Source organism: Chelonoidis abingdonii, chromosome 1 (genome assembly GCF_003597395.2).
Source record: "Chelonoidis abingdonii isolate Lonesome George chromosome 1, CheloAbing_2.0, whole genome shotgun sequence".
NCBI lineage: Eukaryota > Metazoa > Chordata > Testudines > Testudinidae > Chelonoidis > Chelonoidis abingdonii.
Window position 1 is genome coordinate 120,341,486 of NC_133769.1, and position 22,458 is coordinate 120,363,943.

At 41.9% G+C, this 22,458-nt stretch overlaps 2 protein-coding genes across 9 annotated transcripts in view; one reads left to right on the plus strand and one right to left on the minus strand.

The window, feature by feature from the left end:
- CALD1 (caldesmon 1) overlaps positions 1-14,988 on the plus strand; it is a 250,640-nt gene extending 235,652 nt beyond the window's left edge. For 3 of the 8 annotated variants that reach the window (XM_032798569.2, XM_032798570.2, XM_032798572.2), the window contains 7 exons: positions 3,584-3,627; positions 3,717-3,795; positions 5,623-5,760; positions 7,772-7,867; positions 11,075-11,155; positions 11,522-11,555; positions 13,375-13,487. In XM_032798569.2, the coding sequence (XP_032654460.1) occupies positions 3,584-3,627; positions 3,717-3,795; positions 5,623-5,760; positions 7,772-7,867; positions 11,075-11,155; positions 11,522-11,555; positions 13,375-13,406 (504 nt within the window). In that variant the 3' untranslated portion in view covers positions 13,407-13,487. Of the gene's footprint in view, positions 1-3,583; positions 3,628-3,716; positions 3,796-5,622; positions 5,761-7,771; positions 7,868-11,074; positions 11,156-11,521; positions 11,556-13,374 lie in introns of all 8 variants that reach the window. The other 5 variants (XM_032798575.2, XM_075069350.1, XM_032798573.2 and 2 more) reach the window with 3 other exon arrangements.
- The window catches only part of LOC116835616 (aldo-keto reductase family 1 member B1), a 645,245-nt gene that overhangs the window by 610,416 nt on the left and 12,371 nt on the right, over positions 1-22,458 (minus strand). The gene's annotated exons all lie outside the window — the stretch shown is intronic.

Sequence of the window (22,458 nt, forward strand, 5' to 3'; positions counted from 1 at the left end):
ATAAAACGGACAACCCATTCTTGGGAATATTTAGTTGGTGATCTGTTCCTAAATGTTATGTAAGTGTATGGGGTCAAATCCAGCATTAACCTATACCTCATACCATCCTGTTCATGTCCTGGGGCTGAATGGATGGCAGTGACAGCAGAATTTGTTTCATAGGCCTTAGATTGCATCTCTAGCCTCATTTAATACATTCACCAACTTCTTTGCACAACTGTGATAGAAAAACCCCATAGCCTCCAAGCCTGCTCATACAGGACAGCTTCAAGGAAAGGAAATGCATAAGCATAGTCACACCCTAGAAAAATCCTCATCCAGCTCAGTTGAATCATATATTTCCCTTCATCTGCCTGCGCAGCTCCCATTAACTAAGGTCTTGAGCCTGCAAAATGCTACTTTAATTATATGAGTAGTCCTGTGATGCCTCACATCAGTCAAGTGGGTGCAAAAATATCAGATCAGGTCCCCAGTTGCTATATTGTTGGTCCATTACTAAGGCTGTAGGCCCCTAATACTGACATATGGAGATTATTCTTAAATTTGACTTGCAGGGACTGGATTCCTTGAGATATAAGGCTGGGTTCTTCCCCATCTGGTAGTTTCGCTGGAGATTAGCGTCTTTGATTTCTTGAAGCCCCTGCTTGCTTTTGTGATATGTTCTGGGTGGTGTTCCTCTTAAAAAAAACATTTAAAAATCCCATGCAGGCTTTTGCTTAGTGTTTGGTCTCAAATACAGCAAACGTTAGGAGAGTTTCTGCCACTCAGTTAACAATCTTGCTTTTTTTATTTTACAGATCTATTTTGTAATTTTGTTTAGTGTACGTGCCTAATATTCCTCCTCATCTGCATATAGCTTGCTTAGTGTGTGCAGTGGATTGAGTAGCCTAGTCCTCTGCATGTTGCCATGTTCAGTCTGGTCTAACTACATTGAAAGGTGTGTGCTTTTTTTTTTTTGTTTTTGGTTTTTTTCCCTGCATGCAACAATAATAAAAACTGTGGGCTCTTGCTGAGTAGAGTTCCAAGGCAGATTCTCATGCAGGAGTGAGAGAACCTCATTAACGACCATTCCCAAGGGATCCGTGCTAACTCTGTTCCTGTCCCCCTTGCCCTCTGCAGGAGCCTTGCTTGCCTCCTCTCTTGAGCTGCACTCTCTGGTATCCTATCAAGTGCAGACAGAGCCCTCACGTGTATTGAGTGTACAGTCACTTCCCACCTCTTTGCTACTCCTCCATTCAATGATTGTTCCACCCCTCTCCCATCTTTGCCAAATTCTTCATTCAGGCTGGCCAAGATGGGGCACAGTTGCAGCTGTGAAGCAGGACACACCAAGACTAGAGAACTAGGTAACTGCTTGAAGAGGTGTTCAGGGCTGCAGTGGATAGAATCCACCTTCTCCCCTTAGTGAGCACAGGGAAACTCTAGAAAACAGCCAGTCTAGTTGGGAAAACACCATTAAAATCAGTCCCTTTCCTGAGGGACATCTCAGCTAGGGATCCAATGTCATCAGGCTTCTAAGTTAGAAGAGTCTATAAACCACATATTAGCTAGCTACTTTGGACCCTGCTCCTGCAAGCTGTTCTGCATGGACCATCCCCTTGCCTGCATGCAGGGGACCCACTGATGTTGCTGAGGGAGGGGGCTGTTGCGCAGAGCTTATGAGAAAATAGAGGCCTCAGTCTGCGTAGTGTGTGGGTGTATATAATAATGTCCTTTAGAAGTGCTATTCAGAGCACACTTATCTAGAGCTGAATGCAATGAGAAAATACAGACCTCTTTCAATAACCAAACAGAACCATGTTCAAGATCTGTTCAGACCATATTGCCTTTATAGGAACTAAAAACTATGCCCACATGACCTTAGTATTTATAAACATTTATCCTTTCAGCAGTTTCCCATAACCAAAAATATGACTCCAAAATGAGATTCATTGCTGATGGGCAACACTTTAATCTTTTTCTTTATGCGCTGTATAATGGTTGGAAAGAACTGATATGTTTAAGTTAATATTACAGATCTATCTATTCCATTTTAACCACATTCTTTCCATGGCCATGTCAATTGCCTTACTTTTGGGTCAAGACTCCTTTCCAAAGACAGCAGAGGAAAAATCCGAGGAACATGGAGAGCCTTCTCCTGGCTGATGTGTTGCTGCCACTGTGTGGCTGGATAAAGAATCATCCATACAGTATGTCTAGTGGCAGAATAAAGCAGATCTCTCTCTTCAGGAATTTATTTAGATCTGAGACATGGGCAAGCAATACTCGTCCATCTTTTGAGATTAATTACTGGGAATTGTGGAATTTCCAAGTGTTTGAACTTAAGGCATGCTATGGGGTTAGAGATTTTTATACTGCTATGAGAAGGGAGAATGCACGGGAGAACCTAGAACTATTTAAGTGAACGATCTTGAGTTGGTTGTCATTTCTTCTACTTTGAAGATGCAAGCGCTGCAGTAGTTGCCACTAATGACTTGGAAATAGTACATAGTAATATTGTGGATTTACCAGTAACCCAAATTCTGGGATAACTGAGGGTCAGCTATATCTTCTGTTTTGCAGTTGCTCCTGTATGGAACTGCAGAGCTGACTGCAGGGTAGGGCAGGGTCCAGTTGAGTACTGACAGGGAGAAGTAAAAGGTGAAACTGTTGGAGCTGACTCCATTAACTGCATCATCTCTGCCAGACCTCCTCCAGCCCAGACTTCAGAGCAGACCTTGTCTCATGTGACTTCATTAAGCTTTTTGTAGAGGTGCAATCCCTCTGACCTGAAATTATCTGGAGTTTAGGATGTTCCCCCCGAGACCTCCATAGTTGACCTGTATTAGAGATAATGTTTGTACTTTACGGTCCAAGAGACACAGATAAGGCCTTCATCTCGGGGGCGAAAAGACCAAACACATCAAGACCTTTGATCATAGCCTTTAACTTACACTTGATCTTAGCACTGAGGAGCCAAGAAGCAATACTACACTCTTTCCCTGTACAGAGAATAGAAAGGAACTGTAGTATGAAAGATAACATTGCAGTTGGTAAATATTGACTCAGTGCTGACCGTGCTGTCAGAAGCAAAGTGTGCTTTGATCGATAACTTGAGTCCAAAAATCAATGTGCTTGTCCTCATTAAAATGTATGGGATAGTTACACTGCTCAGCTCCAAACCTGGCCTACTCTTGAAAATGTGTTTAATTTGCCTCTTTCTCTGCTGCTTTTTGAGGGATGGGTGAATCTGGCATATAATATGACTCTAATCTCCCAACCCCCTTAGTGACCTGTACATCCTCCCTTCCCTTCACTCCTGCTGCATTGGAGACTTACTTTTGTAAATGTATCATCTTGGGAAGCACTGAAGGACATGAAGGAGGTAAATGTATTATCCTGCATAATTCCCCCACACCTGCAAGTTTGTTTCATAATAGGGTTCTAAATGGCAAAATTCTCTGTGTTGCTGCAGTGATTTGAATTTGAAGCTGATTGTCTTCTGTTGTTTGGAGCTGCGTGTCGCTACAGGCCTTTAAACTGGTATTGGGCTGCAGGCTTTGCAGATAAAATAGTTACACCACTTCTATCTTTCTATTTCTAGATAGAAGAACGAGCAGAGTTTTTGAACAAATCCGTTCAGAAGAGGTAAAGCAGTAAACTGTGTAACAGACTAAATCAAAGCAGCAAAGTGTTTGAATTGTAGTAATCGCTTCTGTTTTCTCCCCTTCAAACAGTGGTGCTAAACCCACTCACTCGGCAGCAATTGTCTCCAAGATTGACAGCAGACTTGAGCAATACACTAGTGCAATTGAGGTAAGTTATTACCAAATTTATATGAACCCAATTGGTGATGGTGGTTGGGAGGCAGGCCTTAATCAGTCCAGGTTTTAGTATCCAAGAAAAGCAGGGAGCTTCATCACAGAGCTGCTTCTGATGAGGCTTCAGAACAAAGTGGTTCATACAAGGTTTGAATAAACATTCAGAGGTTTATCTGACTCAAATCTCAGAATTGTAACCTCTGTTGCTACTAAATATTCTGTCTTCTCTCTCTAACCTTAGTGGCTGTTAACTTGTAGTACTTTCCAGATGAGTCTCAGACAGTGCTCCTAACCTTTAATGAATTGAGCCTCAGCACTCCTGTCTGTTGGGTACCTACCTGTTTTCCTCAACAACCATCTGTTAGATGAGGCAGAGAGGAATGACTTGTCCAAGGTGTCACAGCAGCTCTCTGATAGAGTCAGGAACAGAACCCACATCTCTGAACTTCCAGCTGTGTAGTCTAACCATAAGATTGTGCTTCCCTCTTCATTACTTGTAGCACGTCCTATTCATTGGGCCGGATGGTGGGCAGCACTACATAGGATGTAGTGAGCCTTGTCACGTGATAATGTTAAATCAGTCTCGCTTCTAGCACGGAGCTTAATGAGGATAAACAAAACAGTAGTTCCTAACTTACTCTCCCTCCTGAGTTTCCACCTAGAACTATATACCCAGTCCTTATTTCCCTTTTCCACTTGGCTGCTGTTAGTTTTAAAGAATCAGTACATATCTGTCTTACAAATCCACTCTGACCCTTTTGTAAGACACACTCTCCGAGTATGCAGACTTTGGTTCGACTCCTCAAAGTGTGAATGGGTGAAGGTGGGGCTGTGGCCCTATCCATCTGTAGCAGCTAGTGGAGCTCATCCCATGCAGCAGGGAGATCAGGCTGTGCCATTTCAAAGGGTGCAGCAGTGGCTGTGATCCCAGACACTCTGGATCGGCTTGTCAACTACTGTAAATGGTGTTGCTCCACTGACTTCAATAGAGCCATGTTGGTCTAGACCATCTGAGGATCTGGTCCTTAGTGCCTAGCTTGGACATAAAGCTTGGACATTGCTCTACAAGGGAAGGGAAGTACTGCACAGCTCTCCACCAATGTTACTTGTGCTTTCCTACCATAGTCTGGCCCTTAACTTCTGGTGCTGGACTTCCCTTACAGTTAGAGACACAAGGCAACTCCTTCAGCCTCTACCTGTCAAAACGCTCCACTCCCCCAAATCCCTATTCTACCATACTTGTGAATGTTGCCAACAAAGAGGGAATTTTGACTTCCATTTTGGTAACCCTGCAGAAGTCACACCTTGCAGAAATGCTCAACTGTTGGGCCTTTGATAAACCTCAGTTATAGAGTTAACCTGCCAGTACAAGACAGAGCAGGTTGGACACAATGGATGGTGTATCAGTCCTTTGCAGCCACCTTCTCATTTATTTGTGCTGCAGCCAGAGGCAAATCTGCAGAAGGAAGGGGACAGAGGGTTACAAGCCAAATCAAACTATGGGTCAGCTGTAAGCACTACTCTATAAACCTCTATACCATTGGCCACAGCTTGCCACAAACCTTGTAAATCCATGTGTGCAAAATCTGCATGAATGATAGGCCAGATCGTGAGGAGTGCACTGACTTGCACAACTGCACTTCAGACAAGTGAGGTTCTTTGCTAAGAGTCTATCTTTAATTTGCATAATCCATCAATGGAACTTCATTCAGTTTTAAAAATACATGTATCCAGTATTCTCCACTGATGCCCCCGAACTCTAAAACACATTCAGCACCAGAGTCTTTAGTTCTGAGCACTAACTAGCGTCTGTCTATTGCAGGGCACAAAGACTGCAAAACCTGCTAAGCCAGCACCCTCTGACCTTCCAGTCCCAGCTGAGGGTGTCCGTAATATCAAAAGCATGTGGGAGAAAGGGAATGTATTCTCATCACCCTCTGGGCCAGGGACACCAAATAAGGTACATATTCCTCTTTTGCAGATTTATATAGAAGTACACCAAGGACCTTTCCTTATATCATTACTTACATGAGTAAACCTTACTCCTGTGAGCAGTCTTGCTGAAGTCAAAGACAGATGGTGCTCAGCATCTTGAAGAACTGGATCCTCAAAGACCCAGCTACCTATATAGTCTACAGCAGTGGTCACCAATCGGTAAATTGTGATCGACTGGTCCATCATGGAGCCTCTGATAGTGGATCTCAATCTGTCACTGAGACTGAGATCCACTGTCAGAGGTGCCACGATCAATCAGTTGATCATGATAGGGTTGCCAACCCTCCTGCAGCCAAACCAGGATATTGACCTTCTGCCCTGTCCCCACGCTGCTCCCAGAAGTGGCTGGCATGTCTGGCAGTGGCTCCCATTGGCTTGGACTGCAGGGAATGGGAGCTGTTGTAGCAGTGTCTGCAAGCAGGGGCAGTGCACAGAGCCACCTGCCCCTTCTCCCCCACTCCAGGAGCTGCTGCCAGATATGCTGGCCACTTCCGGGAGCAGCACGGGGATAGGGCAGGCAGGAAGCCTGCCTTAGCCCCACTGTTCTCCCACCTGGGAGCCGCCTGAGGTAAGCGGCGCCTGGCCGGAGCCCAAAACCCTCCTGCACCCTGGTCCCAGTCCGAGCCCCATCCCACATCTCCTCCCAGAGCCTGAACCCCAACCCCTAGTCCCTCCCAGAGTCTGCACCCTGCAGCCCCTCCTGTACCTCAACTTCTGGCCCCAACCCAGAGCCCCCTCTTGCACTCCAGCCCCCTCCGAGTCCGCACCCTGCACCTCAACCTGCTGCCCGAGCCCTGAGTCTCCTCCTGGAGCCAGCACTGCACACCCCTCCTGCACTTCAATCGCCTGCCCCAGCCCTAAGCCCCCTCCTGCACCCAAACTCCCTCTGAGCCCCCATCCTGAGTCCCCTCTTGTACCCCAGCCTCTTGCCCCAGACTCAGCCCAGAACCCTTCCCACACTCCAAACACCTCAGCCCCAGCCTGGAGCCCACAACCCCTCCCACACCCCAACCCACTGTCCCAGCCCAGTGAAAGTGTGTGAGCGTGGGGGAGAGCAAGCAACTGAGAGAGGGGGAATGGAGTGAGTGAGGCAGGGTCTTGGGGAAGGGGTGGGCAGGGCAAGGGTTTTGGGTTTGTGTAATTACTGTTTTTACATTTTCTTTGAAATAGCTCCTGGGTTGCACTTAAATTCAAAAAGTGATCTGGTGCTTATAAAGGTTGGAGACCACTGGCCTACAGAATAACAGTAAGACTATTACAGTAGGACTAAAAGGGAAACTTATTGGGATAATAGGGTTAGTTAAGAGAGACTCACTGAAACATCATACTTCTGACATCTTACACAGCTGTAACTGGGGGGCTTAAGCCATGTACAAGAAAGTTCGGAGTTGTGATGTTTTTATTAGGTCAAATTCTACTAGTAAAGTTACTCAGGTTTTTTTTAAAAGCATCACTGGAATATTTAAGGTTCATATCTTGTCTGTAAGTTCATAGGCCAACATTTCCTTCTTACAAGTCAATGTGAGTCGAAAGCACTTCTGAAAATCAGGCTGTGTGTGTCTAAATATGAATTTAAACACTTAACTATATGCACCCACGTTTGAAAACTTTTGACCATATGTTTTAGGAAATTCTATTAACTGTGGGTGATTTAGGCATGACTTTTATTGCATTGTATTTCAAAATAATTTCCTAGTCATTCATCTGTTTAAGCTAAAGATCTTGTTTTTAGAATTTGGAGTGGGGGCAGAAGCAGCACTGGATGCTCAGGGATCGATGGAAGTTTTATGAATGCTATCCAGGGGGTCAGTCACATGATTACTCTGTTTGCCAGCTGAAGGCTGTATCTCAACCAGAAATAGTCTCTAAGGGAAATTCTTATTAACCATGGTTTTTGCTTTTTTTAAGCCCCAAATCATAGAGTCCTTAGGCACAAGTACGCTAAAAAAGTTGATTTGAAAATGACTGCTTTGCAGGAAACAGCTGGACTGAAGGTTGGGGTGTCCAGTCGTATCAATGAATGGTTAACTAAGACCCCAGACACCAATAAATCACCTGCTCCGAAACCTTCTGTAAGTAAAACTGCAGTAACTGGCTTCTGAATGATGAGTTTGCATTTATGTCAGTGGGGGAGAGATAGGAAGTAAATATGGTAGGCCAGGAAGTAGATGGCTCCTTGGAAGGAATGGTGGTGCATTCTCTTTCCTCAGAGGCTTGACCTGATAGAAGCACTAAAGCTGAGAATTTATGGATGACGTTGTTATCAGAACAGCTCTCACCATCAAGCTGGTGTGTCCTTGGAAACTGCATGGATGGATGCGCTAGAAAAATTGTGAGGGGTCATGTTACAGAGGAGAATGTTAACTTGGAGCTTCAGGTGTTGCACCATGAATCTTTAAACAAACAGTCATGACCTGTTGATGAAAATATTTGATGGTTTGCCTCCAAGAGGAACTGGCAAAGTATTGAAATGCCCAAACTGTCAGTGTCCTAAAGGTGCCTTGGTGTAAATGAGACTCAGATCCTAAAGTGGTAAATATACAAGTAGCACATCAGGCTGTTATGTTTAAGCTGCACCTGTGGTGTTTAACTATATGCTGCCAGACCATATAGCTTTCGGCTAATCTGAAGGAGAGGAGCAGCAGAGCTGTGGAAAGCTTTCATGTCCCTGGATCTGCCTCCTTGCTGTTCCCCAGCCCCCAAATCAGTGAAAACTGCAAGTGTCTCCTTCTTGTTGCCATAGTAATCCCTAATGTAGTAACTCCAGGAGCCACTACTACATGGCTACAGACCACTATCCCAAGTGTCTTTATTGCTCACCTCTCCTGTAAGAAGCACCTGGTCCAGACCACTGATGGCTGCCTTCACTCTAAGCTTCACAGGACTTTCTATTCAGTTGAGAACAAGGGCAGCAAGCTACAAATGAAGGAGGAAGAAAAAACAAGTCCTTCAGCCACAGCCAAGTGGGACAGGGGAAACAAGATAAGAGCAGTTTCAGGGAGGAAGAACAGAAATAGACAATTCCAGTCCCTGCATTGGGAGATAATGACACGTATTGTAAGGCATGGCAGGGCTAAGGCCTCCATTGGATCATATTCAATGATTCCTCTTATTTTGGTACTTTATAAAAAGAGTCTGTTGTGCACATTATGTGGTATGTTCAGTACAAGTCCAATTGCTTTCCACATCACTGCTAGCATACCATGTGCTTCTGATTTACACCCGTTGCCTTCAGTAGGGTTGCTGGAGTTGAGTGGTTGCCCTTAAAGCTCAGTATTTGCTAATGGTTACATGGTAACTGAGTTTAGCAGTGTCTGAATAGAAAATAATGGTGGTAGCTATTTAACAGTGACCATGGTAAATTGGCATAGAATCTGGTTCTTGTTTTTTGGATTTTGTTTCTTTTCTCTAAGCTAGGCATTAATAAACAATGCAGAACTAACCACTCCTTTCTTCAACCACATCTTTCTCTCTCTCTCAGCGGATTGCTCTCTTTCCTTTCAATATCTCTGTTTGCGTGGACTTCTCTAGATGCCTTCCTTCCTTCTATCCTTTTTGGATTTGGGGGTCTCTTTGATAAACTGGTCAGGTAAATCATTTCAAAATTCTTTCAAGGTATGATATGAATGTAAACCCAAATCCCTTAATGCTATTAGGATAAGCCAAGGGGAAATCGAGATAGTCTCAGTCTCAATTCCCAAACCATCTTTTTCTCTCCCTTTTGCACACCAGGATCTAGCTGTCTTTATTTCATCTGCTTAAATTCCTCCAAAATGAAGTTGAGAGGACTAGGCACGTAGAGACGTATGCCATCAGTATTTTTGCGCTGGTCTTTTGGAGATTGAAATATGCTCAGCTGTTATCATAGCCACTTGCTATGTTGTTCTTGCTTGGGTGCAGTTTTTATGCATCCAATACTGTGCCAGACCCCACCCCAGAGAAGTCAGACTATAAACCGCTTGCTGCTGTTTAGTACCTGGGAGCTCTTCCTTCCTATTGCAGAGATCCTTGTGCACAGCAAGCATGTCTGCACTGGGGATGGCAAGAAGGATGCTGGGAACAGCGTAGAACTTACACCTTTCATGAGGTGCTGAAGGTTTATTTTTCCCTGGTGGGTGTCTTTCACTGCCTGTTATCCTGGCACTTCAACTCCATGCTATGGATTTTGAGGCTGTAGTTAGAATTCAAATGGACATAAAGAATGGTTTATGGCTAAGTGCTGGATCGCAAAATATTTACTTGAGAATGCAAAGGAGGAGCTGTTCTTCTGTTTGTGCACAGTGTCCTCTATTACTGAGTGACACTATGTAGTTTGTTTACATTTTAAAAAAAATACCTTATTTATTTGTCTATATAGAATTATCTATACTTTTGCTAGACCACATGTTCCATGATGCACTGCATCTTGGGAGCTGTGGGCCAGCCAAGGAACTCATACCATGGGAGAGTAGGGGGGCATGAAATGTCTAAATTATAACTCCCATGAAGTACTTAGGCATCTTGGGCAGATTTATTGTAATGTTGAGCTTCTTCTAAATGGTAAAATGTTTTGGTTCTGTGCAATCAATTGCAATATTTCAATTCAGCTCAAACCAACCTAAGACTTAATATTTCCTCCCCAACAGAAAACTGAAACTTTTCACCAAAATTGAAATTTTTCAAGGGAAAAAATGTCACATACCAACTTTTACTGTCCCTTTGTGTGAATATATTACAATGAGATTCATCTTAGCAGAACCATAGATTGACTTAGGTAGAATTTTGTATTACAGGGATACGTATATTGGAAGATCATGTAAAGTGTCGTGTATCTTGTTACGTGATGAAAAATGCTGTGTGCTCAAGTTATTTCCCCTGTCCTTGTGTGTAATTTTTTCTTTTTACACAGCATTGGGGCTAGGCAGTGACCTCTGTTTTTTTTTAAGGTGTCACAGGAGATCAACTACTAGCTTATAACTGCTGGGTAATCAGTCCTCTGGTTTGGAAGTGAAAAATACATATTTGCTTTTTACCACTTTCACTTTTCTTCTACTTTGTATAGTATTTTAACACAGAAGTAAAAAGCATATAAGTAACTTATGAGTAACGATACTGCAGGCCAAGTTCTGCTTTTGGTTATTATCCATCTGTGAAAACACATTATGAATGGGACTTACGCAGGCATAATGTGTGGGTATTTCTGTGGAAAGTTACAATACAGCCTTTACTCCACTTAAATAAAACAAATCTGAACTAGATTTTTATTTATTTTTTCTATTCTTTGACTCCTCAAAAAATAGGATTTAAGACCAGGAGATGTATCCAACAAACGTAATCTCTGGGAGAAGCAGTCCAATGAAAAGGCGACCTCTCCTTCTAAGGTAATACCTCTTCTATCCATTGTAGAGAGAACAAAGACACTGAGTGAGACTTTCAGAAGGTAAAGTGTCTAACTCTGATTAGCATTCAGTTGAAGTTGGGCATCTAATTGCCCTTTGTGCCTTTTGAAAGTCTCCCCCTTTTGTCTATAGTATTAGAGAAAAATTCATCCATTAATGTTCAGTGGGCAAAAAAGGCCTATGTACCACACAGTTCAAAATAGGAACTAAGTATGTGGTGCATAGACCTTGTGTTGGCCCTTTCCAGAGAGATGAATTTCTTTCCACTCTAATGTGGTTTTCCTACATACAGCTTTCTTTAATGATCAATTTATTATGGATTTTTATTTTATTTTTTTTGCACTGCAGGTAACAGCTATGGGGAAAAAGTCAGAGACTAATGGTAAGTGTTGTAATTTGTACTGTACATTAAATGGAAGCGTTTGCTCATTTCATACAGAGGCACTCAGCTTTTAAAATTATGCCATTAATGGTGGCACACAAGAAATAACTTTTTTGAAAGGGAAAGGAAGAATTAATTGCCTCAAATCATAATTTGACAAATATTTTTGGGTAATGAGCACAAATCTTCCTTTTGGGATGGCTGTTCTCTAGCCCTAGTACAAAGCATTGCGTGAAAAATACATCTCATGTGTTTTCTGTAGCTGCAGAGATCCATTTGAACTGTTTGAGGCCCAAAGGATAAGACTGTCATTTTACTAACACTCCCAGGTGTCAAACATCTGGGAATAGTCCTTTCAAGGTCTACAAATGGTTTTAATCAAAACTAGTTTTAAAAAAAAACCCAAAATGCTGAGTGAGGCTAGTGTTGCAATATTATTCCACTGGAAATGGAACCCCTGAGGACTGAAAACAAATCCATAGGATGACTCTGAACAGTACCATCAGCCACGGGTGAAGAATCATGACAAATCAACATGCAGTTACTTGCTGACTCTTAAATTTTGATCTCATGAGTTGCTGAGTGCCCTCCATGCCGCAGACTTGAATTGGAGTGGAGTTCAAATGCTCTCAGCATCAGGCCATCTCTTGCTCCATCAGTGCCTAGGTACCTTCTCACAGCATAAACTACATTTGGTATTTCCATTTTGACCCTATTTGAATCACAAGTTTAAAATAAATTGTCTGAGAGCTATGCTGTGGCTGTGCTGAAGGGAAGTAGCAAAACCTCTGCTAGCTCTTCTGTACAGGTGATACTTGTATTCCAAAGCTCTCCAAGGAAAACCAGGTGGAGGAAATGAGCCTGTGTGGAAGAGGAGTGAGGGAAGAAGTGCTCTATTAAGTAATTAAAATAGATCAGAAGCTCATTCAATAGGAGTCCCTTAAATCTGTGATCCGTATTGGGAACAAAACAATCGATCTGTGAAAACAGACTTAAATGGGGGGAAATAGTGTCCTTTCTGTGGGCTTTTCTCATCAGTCCAGTATTAGAAATCCATCTTAGAATAACACCGGCAATGTTTGCAAAGCTCTGGAAGATAAAATGCATTATATACACACTAACCTTCATATCACTCCTATTAGGTGGGTCTTATTCTTATTACAGTGAAATTAAGATGGGGCTTTTCACAATTGCTTAGTGTTAGCCTCTCTCTACTCCCATGGAAATCAATGGCAATTTTACTATTGACTTCCCTGGAAGCAGAGCTAGGCCAGCACTGAGCAGTTTGGGCAATACCAACCTAAATGGTTTGCCCAAAGCCATGTATGGAGAGAGACGGTCAATGTAAAGAACAGGGATGGAACTCCTGAGTGCCAGTCTCCCCATCCTCTGATTTAGTAGGCCATGCTTTCATCACTTGTAGAATCATTTCCTTGTTCCTGGGGATTGGAATACAGTGGTTGCCTCAGCACTTCTGTTCAATCTGTCTAGGAACAGGAGCTGCAGACAAATGATTCAGGAAATGCTGTAGGAAGAACATGATGTATAATTCTCCTTGGAAGGGTCACTATGCTCCCTGCACCTGCTCCAGAGGCGAGCAAGTCTCTGTATGAGATCCTACCCATCCACCCTTGGGGCCATGGAGCATCTCTGTGTGCTCTAGCTTGCCACGCAGCCTAGTAGTAGGTGTGTGTTGTCTTGCTCCTTAGCAGGTGCTCTGAGGTGAAAGGGTTTGAGGCAAGTTGATTCAGAACAGCCCCCTCTATATTGCTAGAGATGCATCTGATTTCAAGCAATCTTTAATCATTCTCTCTTTCAGCAGGTTTGAGACAATTTGAGAAAGAACCCTAGGAGGCTACTAAAGATGCTGGACCAACTCATTTTGAAAGTGCTAAATTGTCCTTTTTATATTTATGTTTATTTACCAAAACGTCTTTTTGCATTATCCCAGTTAAAACCATGTATATTAGCACTGTATTTAATAATCAGTCTAGATATTCATCATAATAGTACTGCCTTTGCACAAGAGCCTTTATTCCTAAAGAAACCCATGCTGTGAAATACTCTCCTACTGATAGTCATGACTATGTGTCTGAACAGTGATTTCAACTGGCATAAAAGGTCAACCCCCAAATGCATGCACCGTTGAATTACTTAAGAAAAGTGTGCAGTAAACCCATAAAAACAGTGGTTACTTTTGGAATACAGAAGTCTTTTTCTGCACTTTAGACTAAGGCATGGAAAAAATCTTTAGTTGACAATGTAATATTTTCTGTAAGTTGCCCATGTCATAAATACTGCATCAATAACTTGTTTAAATTTATTGTTTTATACTTAAGTATCAATTTTTTCATTCTAGTTTTAAGTTAATACCTTTAATTTGGATGATTGTTAGCTGACAGCGGTACTGATACTCTGTTTTTGTTAGTGATTAGTAATTGATTGCAATATATACACATAGCTTTACAAAGTTTAGCTTTAAGGCACTACTAATGGTAGACTGCTTTAATACATGCTAGAGTATTATATTTAGTAATGAATGCACATAATTAGCCGGTATCACAGCTTTTAAAAGTCACACACTTTTCTATAGTAAGACTTCATAATTTTGCCATTAGAGGTATGGCAAGATGAGTATTAAATTTTTTTAAAATGTAAGATGCCCAGTAATGGGTAATGAAAAAAGAAAACTATAGTTTTAAAGAGGGGAAAGTAAGGGTATAGAGGATCAAAAGTAGGTCACTTGTATAAAACATCCTAGTTTAATTTATGTAAAACTACCATCATTAAAAATTTAACACAGCTGAAGCTGAAACGACTGTACACTAAATCTTGCCATTCATCAGTGCCGTATATTAAGTCCACCTAACTACTCAAAGTGAAGTAAGCCTCTAATTATGGTGTTTAACTATCTCCCAAAGCTCTTATTTACAGATGTGGTGTTTGATTTGTATATAGTAAACACAGTGCTATAAGTCAGCTTGGTTTGAATTTACATGCCATAAGGTTTAGCATTTACATCCTACAGTATATGGGTGGAATAAACTAGTTAACTGAAGTAGCCCTAAAATGCTTAACAGCTTCCTGCATTGGAACTACAGAGAACTCCCTCCTTCATCACTACTTTTATTTGCAGCATGTTTTTTGTAGCCGCTGACTTTTTTTTATCAGAGGGGAGAACATCATATTTCAATTCAAAGATGATCTCCTCTGCTTAGCTGAATCATCTTGTTTACATATTGAGATGCACTTGGCTATCTGTAGGGGGTGAAACTGTGCAACAATGGCTGGCACTGTTTCTGAATTGTCATGGTTTTTGTAAACACCTCTCTCTGAAACTTTCAAATACATTTGATAGCTGCAATAAAAATGACTTGTTCAAACAATATACTCTGAAACTGCACCAATAATAAATGGAATATTTCCATCAACAGTCCCTGTTTGTGTAATGATTTAGAATGCATCAGTTGTAAGTGGGACAGTGGTGTTTTGACATAATGCTAATGCATTGCAAAAATGCAGCAAGGTGACGCTCACAAATCTATCGGATGTGTACATATAGGAGACTGACAATCTTCTCAACCTGTGATGTAAAAGTTCAGTGGTTTGTTTGTTGAATGAATCTCTTAGCAAAAATGCCTGAAATGGAAAACTTATGATAAAGAAGTGGAGTAGAACACAGCTACAATAAGTATTGATTTAATTGTGCAGTCCCTAGCTATCTTGCTTTGAAAAGCATTTTGTATATGAAACTGGAGTTGTTTCCTGCTTCAAAAACTGGGATCATGTCTGTGTAGATGATCTTTCTGAAGCCCCGTGGGGTCCTTGATACAGAAGATGAAGAATCAAGAAGCTGCAGAATTTTTTTCCTCTGACCTCACAGTGCTCTAATAGCCAATTTGATAGGCTCCTAGCACAAACTTCAAATTCTAAGCAGCATCAAAAGAATCTGAGGTCCTCCACTCTAGGGGGAATTTAGAGCCCCAGGAAGATTCAGTTGCAGGCCCTCTAACGTTGTAACCACATCTCAGTTGTAAAGCAATAGTTCCTTCTTCATGGTCATTCTAAAAGTGTATGCTCTTTTATGGAGGAGGAGTGTGCCAGTCAGAGTAAATTAACCCCACCCTATCATAAGCATTCCCAAATCTGGACCTTAGCGTCCAGAAATCTGGGTGCCTGCATGAACCCCTCTAAACTTAATTACCAGCTTAGATCTGATAGCCTGCCACCAACCAGGAATTCCAGTGCCTGGTACACTCTGGTCCCCCCAAAACCTTCCCTGGGACTCCAAGAACCAAACCCTTCGGATTCTTATAAACAAGGAGAAATAAACCATTTCCGCTTGCCTGCTCTTACTTCCTCGCCAGATTTTTCCCATCCCTGGGTTATACAGGATATTTCCCTGCTTCAATCCCTTGAATACATCAAAAACCTGAAGAGGACAATTTCCTTGCCCCCTCCTTTCTTTTCCCCCCCTCCAGTCTTTCTCCCTGTGAGAGAGAGTAATCCTGGCCAGATTCCTATCGCTGCCATAACTTAGAAAAAGAAAAGTCAAGTTTTTAAAAAGAAAGCTTTATATAACAGAACGAAAGACAAAAATATGATCTCTGCTTAGTTCATCACGGTGCTATTGCTTAAAGAAAATCATGAATACACGCATTATTCAATAAAGATATAGTTTAAACCATTCCAGCAACTACACAATTTGTAAATACAAAAACCAACAACAGCTATTACTTTTTACCTTTGTACTTACAACTGGGAAACTGAGATTATGAAGTATAAAAAAGTCCCCTCTCATAGCTGAGAGCAGCAAAGACCAGCACAAAACATTCCCTCCCTCGCTTTGAATAATTCGGTTTCACTGATTGGTCCTCTGGTCAGGTGGTTTAGGTCCCTTTGGTTAACCCTTCTCGGTGAAGAAACAATTAACCTTGAGCATCATATTTAATGACACACCCATAGGTTAATTGGTTATTATCTTATGTTAGGGAACCATTACCCTCCATCTTTCTCCAAAGAAGCTAAAGGTGCGTTGGGTATGTGAGATGACTATTAACGGCCTTAACTTGCTAGGGAGGAGGTAAGTGGCCAGACGTACTGAAACGCATCTCCCCATTCTTCGGGTGAAAAATGATAGTTGTTATTTAACTTGTGGCGTGTCTGCTTACTCTGAATTTTTTGAAATAGGAAGCTAGTGTCATGTATAGGAAACCACTTTGTGCTAATGAATGCAGTGAGGAGCTTGGTGGACAGTTTTTTGATCACGGTTTTCTGAGTAGTGCCCGGAGAGCTTTGTCCGTAGCACAACCCTGTCTCTTGCATATATGGTTGGTATAGGTTTAATATAGTTACGCCATAGCTGTTAAAGGCACCAGACACGGCTGGCAAACTTCTTTGGCACCTAGGGCTTGGCATTGGTTTTGGAAATTGTATGGTCTGTGGGTTAGGGGGGCTGTGCTCCCTAACCCAGCAGATAGCCTGGCCCCACCCCTGGCCCCCCAGTGACTCGCTGCCCTATCATCACCCTCCATTCCCTGCTGGCGCCCTTGGAACTCCATGTTCCCATCACGACGCTCTGTCCCCTGCCACCCAATCAACCTCTTCCCACTCTGCTGCCCCACTCTTCCCCTTGATCACCACCCTAAACTCCCCTGCCTTCTAGCCAACGCCCCTGTCCCCTTACTGTGCTGCCTGGAGCACTGGTAGAGTGGGATGTATGTTTGCCCTAGACCAGGGGTCGGCAACCTTTCAGAAGTGGTGTGCTGAGTCTTCATTTATTCACTCTAAGGTTCTGCATGCCAGCCATACATTAACGTTTTTAGAAGGTCTTTCTAAAAGAAAGTCTATAATATATAACTAAACTATTGTTGTATGTAAAGTAAATAAAGTTTTTAAAATGTTTAAGAAGCTTCATTTAACATTAAATTGAAATGCAGGGCCCCCCAGACCAGTGGCCAAGACCCAGGCAGTGAGAGTGCCACTGAAAATCAAAGGTGGCACACATACCACAGGTTGCCTACCCTTGTCCTAGACCCATAACATTCTCCGCAGTCAGGATAGCTTTGTACTTATTCATGCTGACAGTGCAGGGTTCAAAACTTGACTAGGTGAGGATAGGGAGGGGGAAGGGGATTTTTTCCTCTGCAACAAAAAAAACCAAAAACAATCTAGGCAATTTCTCAAGTACTTGACTTTACAATCTAAAAGTAGTTAAGTTAGCTATATCACCTATTCTTCCACAGGACCTAATGCCTCATGGCACACATGGGGGGGTCGGGGGGCAGAGGCAGAATTAAGGTTGTACAAACAAGCTCTAACATTTTTACTTTACTTGTGTAATATTACTTGGAAGAAATAATTTAACATCAACAGACCCCAGTCAGGGGTGGGCAGGATCAAACCTCAGGAGCTTAATACATGAGCTTCTACTATAGGAACTAAAGCCAACTGATTGTTAGCTAAGGCTGTAGAGCAGAATTATTAATCCCTAAGTGGTCTCAATGCCACTGGATGGGACAGGCCACCGCATCCAGGAGGCGAGTGGGTTACAATGGCTCTTGCAAGCTTGATTTGCAGCAGCTAGCACCTCCTAGTGGAATAGCTAGCTAAAGCCAATAGGTTCAGTAAACTTAAAATGACTATTGCTTCAACAGCACCCAAATATTTCCATAGGTTTTTTTTTTTTTTTAAATCCTAATCTGTAGAAGTGTCTGTGAAAACAGATGTCTGGTTTCTCTACCACTGCCACACTAAGCATTGCAGCCATTCTTCCCTTAGTCCTCAAATTATTTTCTACTTTATGGACTCTACTTCCTTTAGGTCACCTGTGATCTAGTTAATGCATTTGTACACCTTTACCTTGATATAACATGACCCAATAGAACATGGTAAAGCAGTGCTCTGGGGGATGGGAGGGGGGCGAGGCTGCACACTCCGGTGGATCAAAGCAAGTTTGATATAACACGGTTTCACCTATAATGTGGTAAAACATTTTGGCTCCCAAGGACAGCGTTATATTGAGATAGAGGTGTATTTTGAAAAACTGCAAGTTTAGTGAGCTACATTCTACTCAAGTGCTTTATCCACATTTACCTAAAGTTTTATATTTTAGAGATCCAGGGCTTGTCTAAAAAGTACTTCTGTGATCAATGAGCATTATGACAATCTAGCTTTGTGTCCAAGACATCCAGCACTACGAGACACTCTCCCATGCATACCCCACTGAGCCCAAAGCGCCCACAATTCCAGTCACAAAGAGAGATTTCTTCCTCCCCCTTTATGCTTAGTTATACATGGATCAATTTTGTCATAGAGCCACTTCCACTGCTGAGCTAGTGTGTTGGGACCTCAAAGTGGGTCACAACCCCCTTTGAATGGGATTGCCAGGGCTGGCTTAGGTTTGCTAGGGCATGGAACTACCCATTGCTGAAGCCAAAGGTTACAGGCCCCCTGCCTGGGGCTGAAGCCCTTGAGCTTCAGATTTGGGCCTCTGCCCAGAGCCGTGTGGCTTGGGTAGGCTTAGGCTTGGGTTCCCTCCTCCTAGGGTTGGGAAGTAATTTTTGTTTTCAGAAGGGCATCGCGCTGCAACGAAGGTTGAAATCCACTGCACTAGCCTACCAGTGCACCATTTAGTAAGTGAACTCTACACACATTCAAATAATTGTGCTCAGAATTGTTTAATGTCTTAGATACAGTAGGCACAGGACAGTTATTATCCAGCTGGAACAGTCAGACAACAGGCATACAACTATCTATAAAGAGTTACATAGTTAATACTATATGAGTAAAAAGAACCTACCTCTGATATAGTTATAGATGAATTTATTTCAAAAACTATCTCAAAATTAAATTAAACACTAACAAGTGCAACATACAAAGTGAAATCAAGGAACTCAAATTATCAAATACTTGAATATCCCTAATTCTTAAATATACTCATGAATGAGTATGTTGGATTGATTATACCCAGTGCCTCATTGATATAAGAATACAGATACCAGCCAATCAGTTTATTCACAAGATAACAATGCACATATACAGAGAGTATAACTTACCCAATTCTGACAACACGTGCTGTTTACATTTCACTCTGTCAAAATCATGATTAAATTTGCTCAGATTTTATAACCTACACTTTTAACCACAAAGAAAGATTCACAGATTTACTACATATACACAAGCCTTCTCTCTATTTCGCATATTTTAAAGACATCCTACAATGCACAATACCTTTAGAAGTAAACCAACTGCCTAACACCATATATTGCAACTTCGACATTCTGCAACAGATAACAAGAAGTTACAACAAGTTACCTGGGCTATAATTTTCACATAAACTTGCGAAGAGCTTGTAAAATACAGTTCATATATACAAAAAAATCCCCTCAAAAAGTTTGCCAAAAAAAAACAACTGATAACTATATATTGGCTAACAATATTTTAAAGATTAAGCTGTTCCGTTCCCGGATATTGTGCCGCTTCCATCACAAAGCAACGCAATGACACTCTGACAACGCAACCATATATGCATCAGTACAGTGAGGGCCCTCTTCTTGCCCTGCGCAAAAAGACTCCTAGTCATTGGACATCAATCATTGTGAATCGGATCTTAACGGTATCCAGCGATGCCCTGCCCCATCCCAATGGACTCTGTCATATTGAATCCACGACCAGAGTATGCGCCTGACGACCTCATTATCAAGTTCAAGATTCTAGATATCTAGTAGAGACATGGGAGAAAATTAAGTAAATTCTGAGACGACCACGAAAGGCAAAGTCGCGTATTCACCTTAGCGCTAAGTAGATTCAGCTGAAAAATATGGCACCATAAATAGCAAGCATAAGTTAATGCGGATCATATACTTAAAGCGATCGTAACCTGATCAAATATCGGATACCAAAAATCCACTGAACGCATAATGGACAGCTACATCTCACTCAAGTAGAGTGGAAACTAGCATAAGGACACCACAACACACACACACCTTCTTTCATCGTATCTGCCAATGACATCCAGCTTCCAGAAGTTACCCAACAACAAAAGGAAGTTCCCATACCTTCGCAACATGCAATCGGATAAGAAGACTTTTAGATCAAGGCAGAGTACACTCTTACTACCCATGATTATTTCCACTGAAGTCAGTGGGCTGCTGGGTGAGGCCAGGTACTATTCCTAGTCCAAGAGGATACTTTTGCAACCTTACTCCTTATTGTCCCACTGACTTCAAGGGCATCCTCAGGATAACTTCATCTCATGTGAGAAAGATGCTTGTTAAGGCAACTGTGCCCCTTAGCAAAGCTATGCAGATTATTCCTCTCATAAGTTACCATGATCAACCATCTCTGTTAAATTTGCTTGGATTTCCCTTCTTTGAAAATTGTAAAACTGACATAGCCATACCTGTTCAGGACAAGCATCCCAACTAGTGATCAGTGTCCTAGATATCTTTTTAAGAGAAGTGCAAGAATCCATGTGAAAATAGGGAACACCTCCCCCAGAAACTCTTTCAAACTCCCATCAATATAGTCGCATTAACCCCAAAAGCATATGATTATAGTGCCTAATGCATTTTTAGCCTGTCCTGATAAACTGATTATTTTTAGGCACCAGAATGTTGAGCCACTAAGTTGTGTGCCAGGATTTGTTTCGGCACAGCATTCCACATTCATTTATCATTGTATACAGTTAGGCCTTTCAACAACTCTTGTTAGACGCTTGCGCCAACTGGTCTTTATTAATATCAACCACTTGTATGCCACCATAATATCCTCTTTTTAAGCCTCTTCCTTCTAAATTAAATACTGTCTAATCTTTCACACACATTTGCCAATGTTTTTAAGTCTACTCATATCAAATTACTCTTAGAGGTATTGCATCCTCATGTGGGAGAGAAGATTTATTCCCTAGCTTGCCCTACCGCCTGGTGACCTGGGCAAGTCACTTCATCACTCAAGTTTTTCCCCATCTAAAAACAGGTGGATAATGAGTCTGCCACTCTTGCAAAGCCATTTTGAGATCACGCTGAAAAAGCACATATACAGAATAAAGTATCACGTTTAACTCACTTTGTAAGATAGAATTAACAGATGAAACAATAATAGACTTGGAAATGTGGTAGAGAACAAATATAGCATGCAGTATTAATTCACTTCTACTCCGTTTTTAAAATTCAACTAAAAATCAAGTAATTTAAATTTTCACACAAAGCATGACACACTGACAAAACGAGTGCTGAAATACTGACGGATCCACTCTCGCCCCTTCTCTTCGCTCATCAAATAATTGGCTTATGAGAAATATATAAGAGTAATGGACAGTTTGTAGCAAAGTCTTATTTGAACCTTACCTCAAGTTCTCTCCTCAATAGCGATGTGGTTTGTCAAACTGGGAGACTGCCACATCCTCTGGATTGAAAACGACAGAACCTGAAGAGTAAAGAAAGGAAATTTTGTCTGACACTGAAGCCACCCAGTCATAGAAAGCGTCAGGTTTTGGAGGGTTCTTTGGGGGAGGGGGGGAAGGAGGTTATTTGCTAATAGTTTCTTAGAAAGTAGCACTTTCTTTTTTTCTGGGGTTACAAACCAATTTCCAGTTTCTGCAACAATGTATTATTGCTCAGGAATATCCTCAGGTGTTGTGCAAACAAATGCATCCAGAGTTGATGCAAGCTGCCAATCAGCTTATGAATTGCTTGCAATTTCATGTTCTCTCTGCTCTCTGCCTCGGGCAAGAAGTTTTTGGAAAGAGAATTGCCTCATGACCCGCCATACTGTGATTATACAGGGTCAGAATATGCGTAGCCTCATCGGTTCTCGAAACTGCACGAGGAACAGCTAAGCTCCCAGCTTAGACTCTTCAGCCGAAAAAAGGATGAATTTTCAGGAATCATTTTCTGGGGGG